The sequence below is a fragment of the Siphateles boraxobius genome, unplaced genomic scaffold (genome assembly GCF_051911475.1).
Source record: "Siphateles boraxobius isolate OS27281-9 unplaced genomic scaffold, OSU_SipBor_1 24, whole genome shotgun sequence".
Classification (NCBI taxonomy): Eukaryota; Metazoa; Chordata; class Actinopteri; order Cypriniformes; family Leuciscidae; genus Siphateles; species Siphateles boraxobius.
In genome coordinates this window covers 2073030-2094289 of record NW_027508855.1, presented here as the reverse complement: position 1 = coordinate 2094289, position 21260 = coordinate 2073030, and the positions used below count along the sequence as shown (strand labels likewise).

General features: G+C 42.2%; 2 protein-coding genes across 2 annotated transcripts in view; one reads left to right on the top strand and one right to left on the bottom strand.

Annotated features, from left to right (window-relative positions):
* LOC143748638 (multiple epidermal growth factor-like domains protein 9) overlaps positions 1-21260 on the top strand; it is a 140223-nt gene that overhangs the window by 90767 nt on the left and 28196 nt on the right. The window lies entirely within an intron of this gene.
* LOC143748644 (uncharacterized) lies at positions 1534-21181 on the bottom strand. Its single transcript, XM_077240718.1, has 3 exons — positions 21106-21181; positions 2778-3069; positions 1534-2685 (listed from the first exon to the last, which is right to left on the bottom strand). The coding sequence occupies exons 1-3, from the start codon at positions 21140-21142 to the stop codon at positions 2613-2615; spliced, it is 402 nt and encodes a 133-aa protein (XP_077096833.1). The 5' UTR covers positions 21143-21181; the 3' UTR covers positions 1534-2612.

Sequence of the window (21260 nt, the reverse complement as noted above, 5' to 3'; positions counted from 1 at the left end):
CTTAGTCGATAAAGTTTTAAATATGGATATTTTTCTTACTCAAACGCATCGCTTCATTTCAAAAGGCCTTTATGAAGTGTAAAAGACTGTACATTATGCTAAACTGTGCAGATCAGCACAATCAAACACGTGTGAGGTCCGTGAAATTGAATTACCAGAAGTTACTGGTGGTGGTGGTGGTGGTGGTAATGTTTATGGTTAATGTGGTTAATGTTTCCCTACATGACCACTCAGTTCCTGCTGTGTTCTGGAATGACACAACTCATGGGGAGGAAACTGTCTGTTATGGACAACTTTGTTTTCCGAGGTTCACGGCTGATTGCAGCTATTGCTCTTCGATCGGTGCTGATCAAATAGTGCACAAAGGACATCAGGGAAAGGTGAGAGCTAAACAACGCCTTTGTGATCTATATTGGTGGACAGGGATGGATGCTCAGGTTCATGATGCTGCCCGTTTCCTGTCATGTTTGTCAGCTCAATGACAAAACTGTCAAGTCACATCCTGCTCCTTTCCAGCCGGCCCCACTGCCAGTCTAACCATGGCAGAAAGTGGCTGTGGATGTAGTCTGGCAACAACAGCTAGAAGCTGCTGATTTGCTTCCAGCAAACCAGCCTGCTGTTCTTAGGTCATACTGTTTCAGTAGTGGATATTCTTTGTGATGAATCACGTGTACAGATGATTCAAAAGGCCCCTGCTGATTAAATGTCACATTTGCCCGTACCTGCTTCTCCTGCAGATATTGCTGTTGCTCCAGCTCCTGTTGATGATGTGTTGAGGAGTTTGTTGCTTTTCTGGACGCTATGTTGATGGCGTACTATAAGCTGCGTCTGGAACGGTCTGTTAAGGACAACTTCATTTTCCGGGTTTACAGGAGGATAAAGTGAGTGTTTAGAACCCTTTACTGATCCTCTCACTGTTTCCAAAAGACTTGTGGGTACATACATTCCTAGTGATGGAAAGACATAGAATGCTCCACATCTCTACCACTAGACCTAAACGTGATATTCAAAAGCCTAGTTGGTTAAAGCAGTGATTCTCAAACTGGGGGTCCAAGGGGTCGCGAGATTGTTTGAAATATTTCAGTATTTTCTGATTACAATAAACATTTTTCAATATTAAAAGTTAAGATTATAAATAAATATTTTCTGATTTCTAAAGACAGAAGTGATTAGAGGATTTAAATTTTTTTTTAAATATTTTGTGACTCTAAGATATGACGTCACCATGCGGCGACTGATCGCTAGTTATCAATACAGCACGCAACTGCAAGAATGGATACATTTGTAATTCGCAAGGTTAGAAATGTTGAGGAAATTGTGGACAGTCTGCCTGAACCGTGTACCTCTACTAAACACAAGAGCAAGACCACTTCTGACCGATGTAGGAAACGTCGGAAATATCAAGAAGAATTCATAAAGTATGGATTCACTTGCTCTACTGTCAACGACGTGGACCATCCTCAGTGTGTAATCTGTTCAGAAGTGCTTGCCCATGAAAGTATGAAGCCTGGAAAAATGCAGACATTTGGAGAATGTGTTGAAAAACCTATAGACTTTATTTGCAGGAATTACAGATTCAAAAACGCACACTCGCACAACAAACCCAAATTACTGCTAATGCTCTGAAGGCATCTTATGAGGTAGCATACCTGATAGCACAGTCCAAAAAGCCACACACGATCGGGGAACCTTGATAAAGCTCGCAGCTGTGGCTTTGTGACGGACCATGCATGGCGAGAAAATTGCAAATGAGCTTATGACTGTCCCATTGTCGAATGACACGATAACTCGCCGTATTCATGATATTTCAAAAGAAATTAAGAGTCGATTGATAGGTTAAATGGAAAGAATTATGCGTTACAGCTCGACGAATCTACTGATGTGTCTAATTCTTCTCAGTTGCTGGCATTCATCAGATACACATTTGATCGAAAACTGCATGAGGAAATGCTCTTCTGCTCAGTGCTGGAGAGGACTTGTACCGGCAGTGACATTTTCAACAAGCTGGACACCAGATTACAAGTGATGCGACTTTCATGGGATAACTGTGTTGGTGTATGTACGGATGGTGCAGGTGCAATGGTAGGTAAAAACAAGGGACTCGAGGGAAAGGTTTTAGAAGTAGCTCCTCATGCACTTGACAGTGAGCTTAACAGTGTTCTCAAAGGTGCAATAAAAATTGTAAATCACAAAAAATCATTGTCCAGTAAACAGTAGATTGCTAGCCACCCTTTGCAATAAGATGGGCTCGCAGCACGAAGCGCTGCTGTTTCATACCGAAGTCTGGTGGATATCTCGTGGGAAGGCACTCAGCCGGCTTTACGAACTGCATGAGGATGTGCACTCGTTGTTGGAAGAATCTAAATCTGAATTCCTGCACCACCAGATAGATCCAGATTGGTTGTCAAAACTTGCTTATGTGGCCTGTATATTTGAAAGGCTTTACAAGCTTAATCTTTCATTACAATGTCCAAACACAAACATCCTGACAATGAATGAGAAAACCGATGCATTTTTGAAAAAGCTGGAAAGATGGGCTGAGCGGGTTGAACAAGGGAATGTGGAGATGTTTCCTGAGCTGGATGAACATCTGGAGGAGAGTGGACTAATTATTAATAGGCATCCTTCAGGGGTTGGAAGGCTGTTGTGGCCAAGGGGTTCCAGGACAGAGACTTGGGCCGGTTCCTGAGGAGTGAGGTGAGAGGTGAGCTGAGGAGACTATAAATCTGGATTAATCTGCGATAGAAGTTGGTGAAGCCAAGGAAGCGTTGGAGTACCTTGACGGTGACTGGTTGGGGCCAGTTGTGGAGTGTGTCCACCTTCCTCTGGTCCATCTGGATACCTTGTTGGTCGATGATGTACCCGAGGAACTGGACAGATGGTGTGTAGAACCCAACATGAGATAGAGGTGGTGTTCTCTCAGCTTCTTGATGACATGCGTCACGTGGTGGCGATGTTCGGCCAGGTTCCAGGAGTAGATCAGGATATCGTCGATGTAGACGATGACGAAGCGTTGGAGGTACTCCCGGAACACCTCATTCATGTAGCCATTCATGTAGTCTCGGCAACCTGAAAACACACATCACTGGTCATCTCCACGGCCTTTTGGAACAATTCCATAAGTATTTTCCAAAAGAGACACAACCAGAACTGTATGACTGGATACGGCAACAATTCACTGAAACTAGGACTAATCTCCCCACAAAATTGGAAGATGCTTTGTGATCAAACACTAAAAACGATACTCGGTCACTAACGTAACCTCGGTTCTCTCTAGAAGAGGGAACAAGTATTGCGTAAGCTAGCTTAGGCTACGGGTAAAGTCATCTTTGCTCGAGATAATGAAGCCAAAAATTATCCTTAATTTATGTTTATTGTCAACACAGTGCAGCAGCCAGCAGACCTAGAGCAGGCCATCTTGCGTGCTCATTGGCTACCCTGCGGCAACTGCTGCAGCCTACCACTGAGCCTCTCGCCATAACTATTCACCATATAGTGCAGCTCAACCAGAGCTAACATCGCGTGAGAGAATAACGTCGCGCATGATAATCTGGGCAGGACAAACACACTGCTCACACTGACAGAAGTCTAGCCTGCAAGGCGGGAACTTCCAGGTTGTAAATCCTAACAAATGTGGACGGAGAGGCCCAGCCTGCCGCCTCACAAATGTCATGAATGTGGACCAAGCCCACGACGAGGCCACGCCTCTGGTGGAATGCGCCCTGATGCCCAAGGGGCATTGCAGACCTTTCGACTTATAAGCAGATGTGATAGCTTCCACTATCCATCTGGACAGGCTCTGTTTCGCGGCGGCAAGACCCCTGGTGCGCCCACCGAACGAGACAAAGAGCTGTTCCGAACGCCTGAAAGAGGCGGAGTGCGTAATGTAAACCCTCAGCGCCCTGACGGGGCAGAGGAGATTCACACCACCCTCACTATCGGATGCTGGCAGAGCCGAAAGAGAAATGGCCGGGGGCTCTGAAGGGGGTGCCCAACACTTTAGGGACATAACCATGTCTTGGCTTGAGGATGACTTTAGAGTCATTTGGCCCGAACTCAAGACACGCTGCGCTAACAGATACCGCGTGTAAATCCCCCACACGTTTAACTGATGACAGAGCTGTCAGAAAAACGGTTTTGAGCGAGAGGTACTTTAGGTCCATGGAGTCTAATGGTTCAAAGGGGAAAGCTTTCAGGGCCTCTAGGACCAGTGAAAGATCCCACATGGGAACCGACAGGGGTCGCAGGGGATTCAACCGTCTAGCTCCTCTAAGGAAGCGAATGACGAGCTTGTTCCTTCCTATTGACTGGCCGCGTCGACTCCGCGAATGCTGCGACGGCCGCCACATAGACTTTAAGGGTGGATGGGGACCTGCCCTTATCCAACAGCTCTTGAAGGAAGCTAAGCAACCCCGGGACCCCACACATTCGTGGGTCTAGATCTCTATTAGCACACCATTTGGAGAACACCGACCATTTAGACGCGTAAAGCTGCCTCGTAGAGGGAGCTCTGGATTGCGTAATCGTATTCATCACTCCTTCTGGCAGTACAACGGGTATCCGTTGATTAACCATACGTGCAGAGACCAGCGCTCTGGATGGGGATGCCAGATTGAGCCGCGGGCTTGAGAGAGGAGATCTCTCCTCACCGGAATCGGCCAAGGGGCTGTGTGGGACAGCCGCATCAGCTCCGGGAACCAGGTTTCATTCTCCCAGCGCGGGGCTACAAGGAGCACCGAGTGGCGCGTTTCCCTGATTTTCTTGATTACCTGTGCTAACAGAGAGACTGGAGGGAAAGCATAAAGTGGGAGGCTGGGCCAGATTTGGGCCAGCGCATCCTCGTTCTTTGAAAAGAACAGCGGGCAATGAGCGTTGTCTTTTGACGCAAACAGGTCGACTTTCGCTTTGCAGAAGAGGCGCCACAGTAACTGGACTGTTTGGGGGTGCAGGGACCATTCCCCTTGGGGAACGTAGTTCCTGGACAGTTTGTCTGGACCGTCGTTCAAGTGGCCTGCCACATGCGCAGTTCTCAGCGAGCGCAGGCGACCCTGAGACCATATAAGGTGGCGTTCCGTCACATGGCAGAGGTTTCTGGATATGACGCCGCCCTGATGGTTTATGTAGGACACCACAGACATGTTGTCCATGCGGACCAGTACATGGTGATCCTGTATGAACGGGAGGAAGCGTTTGAGCGCGTTCTCGACCACTATCATTTCCAGACAGTTTATATGGAAGGCGGAGGAGGCACTGGTTCTATGGCCCCTTTGCACAGCAGTTTGGCTATTTCTGCGCGGAGTAGATGCGCTACATCTGCTTTCAATTTTGTCTCGGTCCGTGCTCAAAAGCAAGGGGGACGGCAAGCGAACTGAAGCGAATAGCCCTGTCTTATTGTGCTCAGCACCCATTCTGACACACCAGGAATAGCCTTCCATGCTTCTACATGTATAGCTAGGGGCAGAATGGACTCCGGGTTCCGATCGCCGCACTTCGCAGGCTCGGGAAACTGAACAGAAGGTGTGTGTGGGGCGCGCGCGCCCTCTGATCTCGGGAACAGCGGCTCGCTGACAGCTGTAACTGTATCACTTGAGAAGGCCCGATTACTGGGAATGGGAAACATTTTGTGACGATATTTGGTGCGAGCGGAGCCTGGGGCGAAGTGTTTGTCAGTAAGGGTGAGTGCTCGTGAGCAGGCACGTGACTTACATTCATAACTTGGCCGGCGTGAGGCTGTTGCCGTGTAACAGAGCGGACAGCGAGTAGGTGTGAGCACAGGTTTGTGGGCACATACTCTACATCTAGCACTCGAGCGGCATTTGCCAGCTTTATGAGAGGGGGCTCTGTGAGAGACACGTGGGGCATCGTGTTTATGTGTAGGGTTGAGCACTGACTTGTGGGCACTTTTTCTACACTTAAAACACCCTCGGCGTGAGCCGGATAACCAGAATTTAAACTCTTTTTGAGATTTCTCTGGGTCGCCATAAAAACGGCGTTTGTGTGCAGGCGAGCGGGCTGTGTTGCCGACTCGTTGTCTGCTAAATGTGCGTCTGCTGTAGCCTTCTCTGAGGGGACTGACAGGACGAGGTATTTTGACGGTGGTCCGGCCGCAGCGAGACCCAGCCGTCTTTTCCTCTCTGGTGTTGCTAGGAGGACTTTCCCTGCTCGGGCTTCAGCGCAATCTTGGGCCGGGGTCCCCGGGGGGGAGACGTCCTAAGTCCAGATGAGTGTGATCTAGGGCGGCCGCCCTGTCGACGCTGCGGAGGCTGGGGCTGAGCTGGGCGCTGGTTAGCGTGTTGTGCAGGCGGCTCACGTGGGCGGCTTGCAAAGGAGCTACAGCGTCGCGGCAGGAAGAGGTTCATGACCTGCGTGGTCTTCTGTACTTCGGAGAAACGGTCGACGATCCCATTTACCGCTGGGCCGAAGAGACCAGTGGGGGAGAGCGGCGGGTCGAGAAACGCGGAGCGCTCCGACTCCCTCATATCCGCAAGCGTCAGCCAGAGATGCCTCTCTGTGACGGTGAGCAAGGCCATGCATCTGCCCATTGCCTGAGCCGCTGATTTCGTGGCGCGAAGGGAGAGATCCGTCACGCTCCTCAAATCCGTGATGGCGGCTGGGTCCTTGCTTTTCTCGTCCCATTCGCGGAGGAGATCGGCTTGGAGGATCTGCAGCACACCCGTCGAATGCAGGGCGGAAGCGGCTTGTCCGGCGGCGGCGAACGCGCGGCCGACAAGGGCTGAGGTGGTCCTGCAGCCTTTGGATGGGAGGGCAAACTTTGAGCGCCATCTCGCAAAGGTGCGACCGCCTCTTCCCCTGGGGGAATAGCTGTGTACCTGCCGTCCACTTGGGAGAGCGCCGAGGAGACATTTAAGTGGAACCTCGCGGAGAATGGTGCGTTCCACGACTTCGAAAGGTCGGCTTGAAGCTCTGGCAGAAATGGCGCAGATCTTGGAAACGGGCGGGGGGCGGCGACTGTGTAGGAAGCAGCCATCGAGCCTATAGGGCACGGGCTCCTTAGGCGAGGACCAATCCAGGCCGAGTTGGTCGACGGCCTTAGTAAGGAGGCGCATGAGCTCGGCGTCCACGCCAGCCCGAGTCCTGCTGGATTCCTGGATCGAGGAGGAGGCGGAGTGATGTGAACTTGACCACTCCTCACAATCCGATGCCAGATAGAGCAGCTGTCACCCTGGTACGGCCCTCGAGCTTCGTCCCCTGAGGCGGCGGCAGTGAGGGCCGAAGCCGGCAGCTGCGCGTCCGGGAGGGGCGGAGAAGGAGAAAGTGAGGCTGGCGGGATACGATCCAGCGAGCGCTTCACTGTGGGCACAGGCTCTAGCATCCTCTGTGCACGGCGCTTCTTGCGTGGTCCAGAGGGTGGAGTGACAGCGTCCGGTGTGAAAGCTCGAGTCGAGCCCGCAGGGTCGACAACGGAAGCGCTTCACAGTGCACGCAGCCGCCCAATTCCAGGGCGAGGGTTGCGTGATCCGGGCCCAGGCAGAGAGCGCAAATCACATGGCGGTCTCCTGCGATGAGCGGGGCTCTGCACGAGTCGCAGGAAAGGCGAAGCATTTTCAATCAAACGCTCGCTCTCTTTTAGTGAGAGAGAGTGAGTGTCGCAGCGGCGAACACTCACAGACTGCAAGCAAAGAAAAGGATATTCAACGCCGGATGGCGTAGCAGGCACGGAAGGGTGAAGGTGGCGAGACGGCCGGCTTCCTCAGGCTCTTTCCTCTGCGTGCTGGTCGCTAGTTTCGACAGCGGACGGCTTTCTCTCAAGATCCAGCGATGCGGAGAGCTTCGCTGAAGATGATGAAATCAGTGACGCAGCCTACAAGCCTGGCTTTTATACGCTAAGATACCCCCATTTTGGCGGGCTATGACACGGGCTACGACGCGTCATTGGATGTGACGTCACGCGCGAGGCTCAGTGGTAGGCTGCAGCAGTTGCTGCAGGACAGCCAATGAGCACGCAAGATGGCCTGCTCTAGGTCTGCTGGCTGCTGCACTGCATTGACAATAAATACAAAACTAAGGATAATTTTTGGCTTCAATATCTCGAGCAAAGATGACTTTTCCCGTAGCGTAAGCTAGCTTACGCAATACGAGAGAACCTCTCGTAAGAGAACTTTATTTTACAGTTCCACACTGCCTAAATTTTGGATTGCAGTAGCAGAAGAATACAGAGAGTTATCCGGTGTGGCAATGGATGTACTGCTTCCATTTGGATCTTTGTGTGAGCAGACTTTTTCCGCTGTTACATACATGAAAAATAAATACAGATCACGCCTTGATGTTAAGGATGATTTGCGAGTAGCCGTATTCACCGTCAGGCTACAGATTAAGCTTTTGTGCACCGAAAAACAATTGCACCCATCCCACTGAAAGGTAAGCCTAAATTTATATACAGTAAATATAGTGGAAGTTATGGAAGCTCCACCACATAAGAAAACCTTTTAAAAGATAATTGCGACTTTTTATCTGAACATTGCGAGTTTACATCTCGCAATTCTGACTTGTTGTCTCAGAATTGTGAGATATAAACTTGCAGTGCAAGATATAAAGTCAGAATTGTGTGATATAAAGTTGCAATTACCTTTTTTATTATTTATTCTGTGACGAAAACAAGCTTCCATAGAAAGTGGATGCAACATAATTGAAATGTTGTGAAGAATTAAAAAAAAAAAATTTTGTTTATTGTTTGTGTATGCTGTGGTAGGCTAGTGGGGGTCACGAGTTCCTGTCGATGTTAGTTTAGGGGTCGCTGGCTTAAAAGTTTGAGAACCACTGGGTTAAAGGACTATTTTACTTAAAGGGCACCTATTATGCAAAAATCACTTTTACATGGCATTTGAACATAAATGTGTGTTGGTAGTGTGTGTACACAACCACTATAAAGATAAAAATCCACCCAGTGTTTTTTTTTTTTAATTCCCATAAATTATAAGTAATGTCTCAGAACAAGCCATTCTCGAATTCGGGGCAATGTAACATACTTTTGCACAAGCCATTCCCACAATTGTTGATTGACACTGCAGTTTGAGCATAGACCTGCCCTGAGTGAGCTGGACACTGTAGACAAGAATGTCTTCTAAAGCGATTGAGGTGTTTTGTTATAAGATGTAAGAATGCACATAGCAGTCTTCATTTACTCTCGTTGTTACTCGAGGATGGATCAGTACAACTGTTCGTGTTTAAGCTTACAGTCTCCGGACTGACAGGCCTAATGTTACTGATCACGGCAGAAATAAAAGTGAGAGCACACACTTTATGCTAGCTCATCGAGACTTTTTACGGATATAAAGTTTACCAGTTTATTAAGTACCCACTGAAAAGGTGTGTATATATGTGTTTACTGTTAGTTGGAACGAGTGTTTTGTGTACTTCGCTGTGTATGTTCATGATAATGAAAGGGAGAGAAAGAGAGTTTATGGATAAGACTTTAATGCGTACGTTTGAAGGTCCCTGCACACCCAGTCCGAAATTTTCATATGCATTTTTTCGTATTCGTGATGGGCTGGCGGCAGCAGCTCATTTGCATTTAAAGGGATACACACTAAAACGGTGCATTTTTTCTGAGCCCCAAAAAGTGACAATTTAAACATGCTGTAAAAAATTATCTGTTGGTATTTTGAGCTAAAACTTTACATACACACTCTGGGGACATCAGAGACTTATTTTACATCTTGTGAAAAGCTGTTTAAATCTGATGTTCTATTCTGTTTTTAAAAAATGAGAAAATGTTGTATTCATAAGTGAATTGTATTGTGGACTGCTATTTTGAATGAGTAAACATAATGGACGAAGTTATCTACTCCTGTCTCGTGTGCTTTATTGTTTAATAACTCCTGACAGGTACCACACATTGCTTTCGACATAGTCAATCATGCTATTCATTTTATTGATGTGGTTGTCATTCATTCACTCACTCCACTGCAATAATGCAGTATTACACTTCTGATATCCTCAGATAAGTTAGACTTGAGGAGTGATTGTGCCCTGCTTTCTGACTGCTCCAGTGATTTTGCCCACCTCTACTATTGATTTATTTTTTAGTATTATTGTAGGGCTTTTCTCACTTAAAATAGATAACCCTGTTTCATTGTAAGCCCTGAGTAAATGGAATCCTGGGTTATCTTGCTTCATGTTTCACATTGTTTAATTCTGGGTATTCATAAACTGATTTTTAAACTGTACTTGAGCTATACTGTATACTGTACTATATGTAAACTTGTGTTTTGTAAAATATCTTATTAAGGACAGAATTAAATAGCCTAAATAAAAAATGCGTTTTTATGATCATTCTCGTTTTGTTCAAATAATTATCATTTTACAGATTCTGCAAGGTATATGTAAACTTTTGACCACAACTATAAATACTTGTTTTGTCTACATCATCATTGATTGCTCTCCTGATTCACTGATCTTGCTTCCCTCTGACCCCTGTGTCAGTCTCCTGTTATGAGATGAGAGAAGAGTTAGAGCTGGACTAGGGGGAGTGTTTGCAAAAGGCTTCATCTGTGGACACACATTCGTCTTCAAAACAGGGAAAAGCGTTTGAGCACTAATGATCCTCCTCCTGCGTTACTTTCAAGCTCTGGAGACCCAGTGGAAAAACAAACGTACACACGCATAGTCGAGTGGGTCTGACAGCAGCCCATCTTTTCAAACACGCACACATTCTCTTTGATCTTTGTGCTTTTGGCCATGAGTTGGATCTCTCTAGTGTTCACTTTGTCTTGCACTCAAAGAATGTGTCTGCTTTTATCCCTGAAGACCTTTCATGCTCTCGCTTTGTCAATTGATGGACATACTCTTAAAGTCAGCAAATTATTCATGTTATTGTAATTGTATCCCATATTTATCCTATGTTTTTAAGGCAGTTTTGATAGACAGCTCCTGTAATACTCTAAGATTAATTTAAGTAAGTTTATGTATAAAAACTATACCCAAATTTAACTACTTTTTTTTAATGCAACATTTATTTATACCTCATTTCTGCTATTTTTAGTGTATTTATGTTTATACTCTTTATAAGTGGTGCTTGCTGAAGTCCAGTCAGATGTTTGTACAATGCTTTTAACAAAACATATACCTTCAAAGTAGATTTACAGAATAATGCCTTGGGGTGGGGAAAAAATTTCATAAGATGTTTAGCTGAAAAGGAAGAACAACCTTGGGGAAAACCATATCTGGGTTAGCTGGGAGAGGCCATCTTCCTCCGATGAGAAACAGATTATAATAATATACATATGCCAAATAATGTCTAGTACAGGGTGGTCGCACGGTAGTAAAAGGTAGTAAAAATAATCTACCCAAATTAAGGCCCTTGAAAGGTAGTAAAAGGTAACAAACGCAATATGACTTGGTAGTAAATTTTTCATCACCACCTCAATGTATGAGTTTCCTTTTCTTTTCTTTTTTTTGCTTAATATTTGTGTCCCCATGTTTTAACTTCATCTAGCATAGTTTAAAAATATAGATGGTACTAACAGGACCTGAGTGAGTCAGAGTTGATAACAATGACGTAGAACTGTGCGAGTTCCGTGGTTGATAGCCTATCAGCGACGCCAACAACATTTACCGCCTTTTTACCTCAGTTGATATTAGCCACCTGACCTGCCACTTGCTTCTATTTTCTACCAAACTTACAGTGTGAAATGGAGAAATGTAAGTTTTCACAAACTTGGGTTGACGACCCGTCATTTAAAGACTGGCTTAAGCCCGTCATAGGGAATGACCGGGATAGTGTCTATCATGTTTTGGGATAGTAATTCACTGCTTAAGTCTGTGTGTGTGTGAGAATGTGTGTTTGTGGTGTGTGTGTGTGATTTGACACACTTTATTACTAGCCTATAGCCTAGAAATCTAGACGCACCCTAGCGGCAGCAAAAATTATTTTGCAGAAAGGGTGGTCTAGCAACTCTGCATAGGCTTTTGAGCTGGAAAAACCAAACTCTGGTCAGGCCAATCACATCGTGTATAGAGTTGGTGGGCGGGCTTAATATAATGACGGCAGCGTTGTGACGGTTCCGCGTGATTTCCATAGGTGATTTCCCTGTTACTTCAAAAGAAAGAAGATGCAGCTGACGAACAGCAGTCTTTCGAATCGGCTTTGGCCGCGACTCTGGATGACTTGTAGTTAAGAGAACGTCACTTAAGTCATTCTTAAAAAAGGAAGATGTGTTCGGAGTTTTGCCGGATACGGCAAAAGTTTAATATATCAACTAGCTCCGCTGGTGGAAAAACGCATGGGACTCACTCAGCCACAGCCGTCCGTTGCTCTGGTTGGTTGTAGCGTGCAGAGGGAATTTGAAAGACAACCGTTTATCCTGCCCCTCGGATTGAGGTATGCCAATTGTGAGTTCCCAGACCTAACATCTTCATAGGTCTGGCTTGCCAGGCTAATTAGCCTAATCTTTATTAATGTTTATGGTTGTTAAGTAAGGCTGGGTAAAAATATATAGATTTCTCAATATTAATCGATTCTCATTTTTTACGAACCAATATCGATTCTTGAATCTCAAGAATCGATTAAAGGGTTAGTTCACCCAAAAATGAAAATTCTGTAAGTATTTACTCACCCTCATGTTGTTCCAACCCCGTAAGACCTTCGTTCACCTTTGGAACACGAATTAAGATATTTTTGATTAAATCTGAGAGCTGGATCACTCCTCCATAGGCTTCTAAGGGATTGAAACTTGTTCCCCGAAAAGTTATTAAAGACATTGTTAAAATAGTCCAAGTGACTACAGTGGCTCAATCTTAAGTTTATCCAACGACGAGAATACTTTTTGTGCACAAAAATAACGACTTTATTTCACCTATTCATTTCCTTCTCTGTGGGCCTAGAGTCAGTTCACTAGTATAATAGAGTAAGCTTCTGTTGTTGTACGTCACACGCATCACACACATGAGTGAGCCTACGTGTGACGTAGCTCTATGGAATCACACTAAGTTAACTGACTAGAGGCCCATTGAGAAGGAAATGAATAGTTGAAATAAAGTTGTTATTTTTGTTTGTTTTTGTGCACAAAAATTATTCTCGTCGCTTGATAAACTTAAGATTGAGTCACTGTAGTCACTTGGACTATTTTAACGATGTCTTTAATAACTTTTCGGGGCTGGCAAGTTTCAATCCCTGAAGAAGCCTATGGACTAGTATGGAGGAGTGATCCAGCTCTCAGATTTGGGTTGGAGCAACATGAGGGTGATTAAATACTGACAGAATTTTAAATTTTGGGTGAACTATCCCTTTAACGTTAGTCATCCTGTTTTTATTTGATGAATGAATGGAACATTGTAGCACGCATCACATCCAATAAATCGCAATAATCTTTGTGCTTTGTTACTATTGATATGAAATAAAGTCTCAAATTTCAAACTACATCCATTTTATTACGAAATTCAAAAACATAACTGTTTTGGCGCTGTGGCGTGAAATCGCTCTGGCGCAGCTCAAGAGAGGCAGCAGCGTGCACATGATCTTCTCTTCCGCCTTAATAATACCAGTTATAGCGCGAAATAAACATGAATAAGCATCTAAAAGTGAGTTAAAAGATAGAGAACAACTTATCGAAATCGTATCATGTCACATGAAATCGCTCAATCAGTGTTTCAACCGGAAAGACGTCAGTTAAACAACGTCAGAAAAAACATGTGACCATAAACTCGTTAGTCAGCTAGAAAAATTTACTCTAGAGAGGAGAATTTTGCTAAATATATGCACCATATATTCATTATAATTATTATATATTTATATATTATATATTCATTATAATTTTTTATGTTCTTCAATATTTAATGCATGTTTGAATAAATCATGACAGCCACATACAAATCTTTATAATTCATATTACTTTCTTATTATAAAAATAAATAAAAGTGTAATTTAAGTGTTTGTATAGCTACAAATCAGTTAATTTTAACCTTAAATATTATAGTAGGCTAATGAACTGCCTCCACAGTTTACAGCATTAGTTAAGAGATTTGTTTTCCTTGAGAAAATTTGCCATGTATTGTACCTGATATCCATAACAATCAATATTGAATTGAATCGAATTGCAATGTGAATCAAAATCGAATCGAATTGTGAAATTTGTGTCAATACCCAGCCCTATTGTTAAAGGGGTGGTTGATTGTGATTTCACTTTTTTCATTTTAAATAGTGTGTAATGTTGGTGTTGGTGCATGAACAGTATCTGCAAAGTTGCTGCGCTGAAAGTTCAACGTAAGCAGAGATATCATCTTTTAAAAATCAGGAAGTTTAATGCCTACAAAAACGACTCGAATGGGACTACAACGAGATACTTCCCGGGTTTTATACGTAACTAACCCATAGTCAACCCTCCCTCCGGAATATGCAAAAAGGGGGGCATGGCTATATTTCTGCGGCTTTGTCGAAGAGGAAGAGTTATAGTGGAGAGCAGTAGTCATGCCGTCGAAAGTGTGTTATTTTCACCCAGCTGTCAGGTCTTCTGTGTTCGGGCTTCCTCCGGACGCTGTAGTTCGTCAACAATGGCTACAATTTATGTCTGATTATGTTCCAGAAAATTACAATCGTAATTTAGCTCTCTGTGCTGCGCATTTTACGGAAGACAGCTTCCAGAATCTCCACAAATTCAATGCCGGATTTAACAACAAACTGTTACTAAAGCATGAAGCAGTTCCAACTTTAAAACCAGAGGCAGCAGTTGTTTGGCCACAACCTGTAAGTAAGACTTAATAATTTTAAATGTATTTGCATGACATAATGTTTTAGTTTTTATCAAGGATGTAAACAAATGTCAGCGCTGGCTTTAGTAGCCACTTAGTTATGCTATTTTGTGTGTCTATGACAAACGCGTATAAACATTTTGGACCTGAATTTTTAATTATGTACTAATTTTTAGGGCTGGACCCGGATATTCGAATATTCGTTCGGTGTGTTGGTATTTGATTTGAAAATGTGACTTCGAATATTCTTTTTTTTTTTTTTTTTGCACACCTGGCATCCCCCTCGAAACGGTTCTCATTCGGGCTTGAATATGTTTTACACTATAAAATCTGGTGAAATATAATACTTAACATATAACTTCGTTATATCTACTTAATAAATATATTTGCATCTTCTTGGACTACTAAATGTGTTCCTGCAATGGGAGTATTCTCTGACTAGAGCGCAGAACAGCGGAGTTTGTATGGACAGAAGTGTATGCATGAGCTTGTATTTTGGGTTAAGCTGCGTTCAGGGTCCGAAATTAACACCCGCCAAGCGCCAAATGCGGGTAGATTTTCCGTTTGGCGAGTAAATCTCAAAAGGCTATCCGCCCCCCTGGCGGGTGAATGTTCATACCAAAATAGTAATGTAATAAAATGTTTATTACAATTGCATTTTGTAATGTTATAAAATATCTAGCATGATGGCTACGGACATGACGGAGTTGTTGTGTTTGCGGGATGGGAATTGAAAGTGACATGGCGCACCTGAAGAACGAGCAGAGAGAGAGAGAGACAGCGAGAGAGAGAGAGAGAGAGAGCCCTGGTCGCGCGCCCGCACTCTTTCTCTTCGAAACCAGGCGAAAGTATAAACAAGGCTTCACCGTCTCCTAATCGCTGTCTTGCTCTCTCTCCCTGGCACATATTCATCAAAATAAATCGACACGATGGTAAAGGTCGGAAGATCATAGTTTCATGTGGAGCATTCGGATATTTTTTTTCCTGAATTACCGCTGGGTGTGAACTGTGAATTGTACTAAAATACCTTATCTTCTCTGAAGCGTTCCGCACATTCAGCTGACATAAACCACACTTTAAATAAACGAAAAAACCTATCCAGTGATTGAATGTTTTCTGAGTTGACACAAATCTTGAGGGATGTCCTAGCTGCCGGGATAATCACACAACGCGTACACATCCCATAATGACACGTCCAATTCGCGAACTAATGACTCACTCCTTTGAACCGATTCATTTTAATGAAGGGTTAAAAACAACTGATATTTCCAGTCCTTCAGTTACTGATCAGTCAGAGTAAATGGAGTAAAAAAATAGGCAGAGTAAAACTAAATATTTTTTTTAAATAATTATAATATATTATTATTGCATACTTTTTAGTAAATATACAATTAATACATTTCATTTGTACAGAACTATTTTTATAGGCACCACCACAAAAATATTATTTTAATGTGTGTAAATTGTGTAATATGTGTGTGTAAATAAAAGTAAGAATGGAAAATAATAGACCAGAAATATAATGCCAAAAATGTTTAAATATAGCCTATATAAATTAATGTATATGTGACACAAAAAGGCTGTTTATTATTTTGGCCGGTAAAAAATATGCTTGGCTGGTGGATTTTTTCATCTACCAGTCCCAGTGGCAGGTGAGCCAAAAAGTTAATTTCGGACCCTGGCTGCGTTGCTTTGACATTGTGGAACATAGAATAATAGAAACAAAATGTATTATCCTTTTTACCCATATCAATCTAAATTAATCTACAGCTAAATATAGGAGACTTTGAGATTTTACTGGGACGTCACGTTTATTTTTGGTTTTTCTTTATATAAATTTCGTTTTTCTTTATTTAAATTTCGTTTTTCTATATTTAAATTTCGTTTTTATTTATTTAAATTTCGTTTTTATTTATTTAAATCTACCCTATACTTTGTCAGTGAAAAAAATATTATAAGACTACCATATTAAAAATATTGCTTAAGTTAAAAGACGTGTGTGTGTGTTTTATACCACTAGCGCAGTGTCCGTTCTCGGAGCATATATGCCCTGCATGCGTGAGGCGCGCCGCTTCTTTATTTAAATCTATCCTACTTTGTCAGTAATTTGTTAGTGAGAAAAATATTAGACTACCTTATTAAAAATATTGCATTCTCGGAGCATATAAGCTCTGCTCGCGCATCCGGCTCACACTGTTCTGTAGTTTATTAAAAGTTTATTAATTCTGAACGTGTCGTGTCTCGCCTGTCTATCTATATTGCACCAAATACGACACTGCACTCCCTTGTGAAGCCTTGGATGAACGGTTCTCGAAATATTCAAAATGCAACGGACAGACAGACATAGGCTATAGAGATTCCGAAGCTTTGAATATTCGATGTTCATTACTACCGAAGCTTCGAAGCTCTGAATGGTATTCGGACCAGCCCTACTAATTTTGTATGTATTTTCCATGTATACTGTATGACGTAATTTTTCGATTTGATCAAGAACGTAAACCAATGCCAACAGTGTTTTTTTATAGTAGCCAGTTAGTTCGATGCTATTTTGTGTGTATAAGACAAACGTGTATAAAGTTAAAAAAATTATATGTAATCGCAACAGCAAACTTCAGCTGCTGTTATCAGATGTTTTCACGTTCTGTTGGCATTTTAACACAGTTGCCACATGTACACCTAAAGAAAACGATACACCGAGTAAACTAAGTTTTGTGAATAGATAAACAGTTATTCATTATATCGATAAAACAATAACTTTAAAAAACAGTATTACTCAGTCATTTATTCAGTTATACTAAATATTTAATCAAGAGAAAACTGTATCTCAAAAGCTTACAAGCAGTAGTAGCATTTTGAAGTAAGAGTGTATCGAAATTCTTATATAATAATAGTAGAATATAATAATAATAATAAAAAATGTACCATTCAGAAACATTTTGTAAGAGCCGTGTTTAGGGAGATTCTGCTTGACTCTCGTCATTGCCGCTTTCTGGGTCTGATTCTGGCTCAAACTGATACGGCAGTATTTACACCATTATTTACATTTGACCGGAGCACATGCAACTTTCGCCCGTAAAGGTAATGGGCGTGAAGTTTCCGGACAACATGCGCTACGCAGTTTAGCCAATTGCAACACACCGGCCCAACTAACCAATCTGAGCCCATTGCCTGTTTCTGAGGGAGTGGTTTAATAGAATCAGGAAGTTAACCGGTCGTTCAAATGACAGAGGAGAAAGCGGCTCACAATAAAGGTAAAATTTATGAAAAATAAGGCTTTAAAAAAAAAAACCACGAAGACATGTTATATTGCACCCCATAAACACAATCATGCAAAGAAAAAAAGCAGTAAACCACCCCTTTAAGTGTCATTTGTTTTTAAGAAGTGCCATGGTTATTATTCACCGTATTAGGGCTAAGGGCCCTAGGGTTAGGATAACTGAGGGTTAAGATAAGGACAACTAGGGTTAAGATAAGGACAACTGAAACTCTACTCGACACTACAAAAAAAACATAATTGACAATTACAGTACTTAATGATCACAATTAAGCATTAGTAATTTACTGTATCTAATATGTATGATGGGGGTGACAGTGTCACACTTATAACTTATAGTAAGTAGTAAGTGGTGCTTTGCATATGGGAGTATGCTATTTTTCCCAGGCCAGTAAGTGACCATCTAGCAATGCCCTAGCAACCATTCAGAAAACACTAGCTGTAGGCATTGTGTTGATGAGTTTTGAACGGAAGTACCACTCACATTTTCTTCAGAAAATGTAAACATCTACCGTAGTGAAGCAGTGTATTTGTGAAAAACAAATTTTCTTTACCTGCACAGCCAGTGAAAGATAAGACAAACAACCCTGAAGAGAAAGAAATCACATTGTTGTATGACTGTCTGTGATATTGGTGTGTCGGATGATCAAATGTTATAAAGTTAATTCAGATAGTCATTACATTCCAGACACAAATGTAGCATGTATCATTCAGATGATCAAAAAAGCGTAAATGTTTGTGTTGATGAGTTTGACAGCTGTAAAGAAACTCACAGTCAGCTGATTACTAGTGATGCTGGTTACACTTTTGCTATGCAATTTTTCATCAGTTGTGACCATTTCTTGGTTAATTTGTGTCATTAATCTTTCTCTGTCTGAGATAATTGCTCACTGAGCACTGCAGTGGTCCCAAATACTATTTGGACATTGATGCCGCAATTGAGAGTGAAAGAAGAGTTTCTTTGAATTAGAATACAAAAAAAATCTGATCAAGAGGCATTGGCATTCTTCATTTTTCTTAATCATTTTTCTAATCAACAAGTGTCATTTAAAGGTATTGTAGGTAGAAATCCACAAAAATACTTTTTGTCAAAATTAGTTTAAACTGTCTTTATATATCAATGCATAGTTAAAATGTAAGTACTCTGGAAAAGAAGTTATAAAAATCGAGTGTCTGTAGTCCTCTTAGGACTACAATAAACACAGCTCATTATTCCATTAACTCCCACTCCCTCCCTACTCGGCTCCTTCCAAAGCCACGCCCCCAAAACAAATGAACGCGCGATCCCGGCCGTTCGCTCAGCTGGAAGAGTCGGACGTGTTTACCAGCTTTACCAGATGTAGTGACATCATGTCAGAATCACAAGTAATAAAATAACTAACTTTATCAGTATGAATATAAACAATTAACATGGCTGTTAGTACTCACTATCCAGCTCGCATAACGATACTTGTAAAGTTTAAAATATTTTACTAGCTCGTAACGGAATCAAACTCAATATAAGGCAAAGCTATAAATAGCTTCATTGATACACGTTTGCCGTTACTATCAGTTAAACTGTGATGAAGGTGAATTTGTAAGATTCATAACGTAAGATTGTTTACAGATAAACTGAATTACATACACTCAAACACCTTCTCACAACTGCATTGCAGACCCAAGATAATATAACACACACACACACAACATATATTGTATAGCACATACAGATACAACATAAAGACATATGTAAACATATGTAGAGCATATAACAACAAACCAAACGTGAAAAAACGGAGTAGGTAGAGTTCACGGTGAAAATAGGAACACAGTTTAGGCAGAGGGTAAAGCTAGGTATAAAAATAGATCCCCTAAACTTTTTAACCTAAAGTTAGATTCGGCGAAATTAAATAAAACAGCTTTCGACTGCAGATAGGCCTATTGCTTATTTATCGTCTCAACCCTGGCTCACTAACAGTAACGTTATACTAGTCGACACCAAAGTTACACTGTCATAGCTAAGCCAGTACCGTTAGTTATGCTACGTAACGTTAGGTAGCTAATATTAGGTAGTTAGGTGTGCTAGTGATACATGCTTCATGAAAAAATAAATGCCATCAAAATGAAAACAGCAAGATTACCTGTCCAGCAGAAATAAAGCCATCATGGAGTCACTTTTCAGCCCCTTGAGATCACTCAGTAGTAGCCGACGCTGGAAAGCCACGCCGACTCTCTTATGATTTCTTTATTTATCCAAAGACTTTTTGTTCATAGCCTTTTCAAATACTGTCTTCCTTTTTTTAACTCGTTTGACTTCGCTGCCTCTATATGCAGGTAACGTTACTGAGAATTGTGACTGTTCTTTCTCTGCCATAATTGTTTGTTATTACTAGCTTCCGTGCCTCTTCAAAGGGGTGCGCGGATTTGGGCTCCTCCTGTATCAGCAGAGGTGGTATCCATGGTAGCGAGGGAGAGTGACAGTCGCCCCAGCCAATCATTTCTTTCGTCCCGAATGGAATAATGAGCTGTGTTTATTACAGTCCTGAGAGAACTACAGACACTCGATTTTTATAATTTATTTTCCAGAGTACTTACATTTTAATTATGCATTGATATATAAAGACAGTTTGAAAAAAATTGGAAAAAAGTATTTTTGGGGATTTCTACCTACAATACCTTTAAAAGGGACAGTTCACTCAAATCTGAAAAATTCTGTCATCGTTTTTATTGAACCTCATGTTCTTCCAAATTTTTAGTTATTTTCTTCTGTGGAACATAAAAGAAGATAACAGTGTCTAAATGCTTTTTGTTTTAATTTTGAGCAGCACATCATCGTTTGTTTTATAAATTAGGACCTTGTGAAATGTTTTGCTTATATTAGTATTATATTTCCAGCTATATTTTTGGTTTTTGATATTTTGTTCTCTAATAGGGTGACATTCATCTTTATTTATAGCACTATGACCAAAAGTGGTGCTTTGTTAGAAATGAAGGATAAAAAAACAGCAAATACAAGAAGCCTGATGTACAGCAGAGAAATCACATTTGGGCATCAGTTGCACAGGTGTTCATCAGCATGTGAATCGGAGGATGTAAAAACGCAACCAGATCCTGTTCCAGTTCCAAAACAACACCTCCATACTCACCAGTCCTTTCTTCTGCTGTTTTATTCCACTCATTCATTACTGTGCCGTGTATTTGCGTTTTCTCTCATGCTCTGAGCTTTTTTTTTTTCACAACGCCCTGTTAGCATTTTGTCATTAGATTTGCATATGATATGACAGGGTTTAAGTAAGTTCCT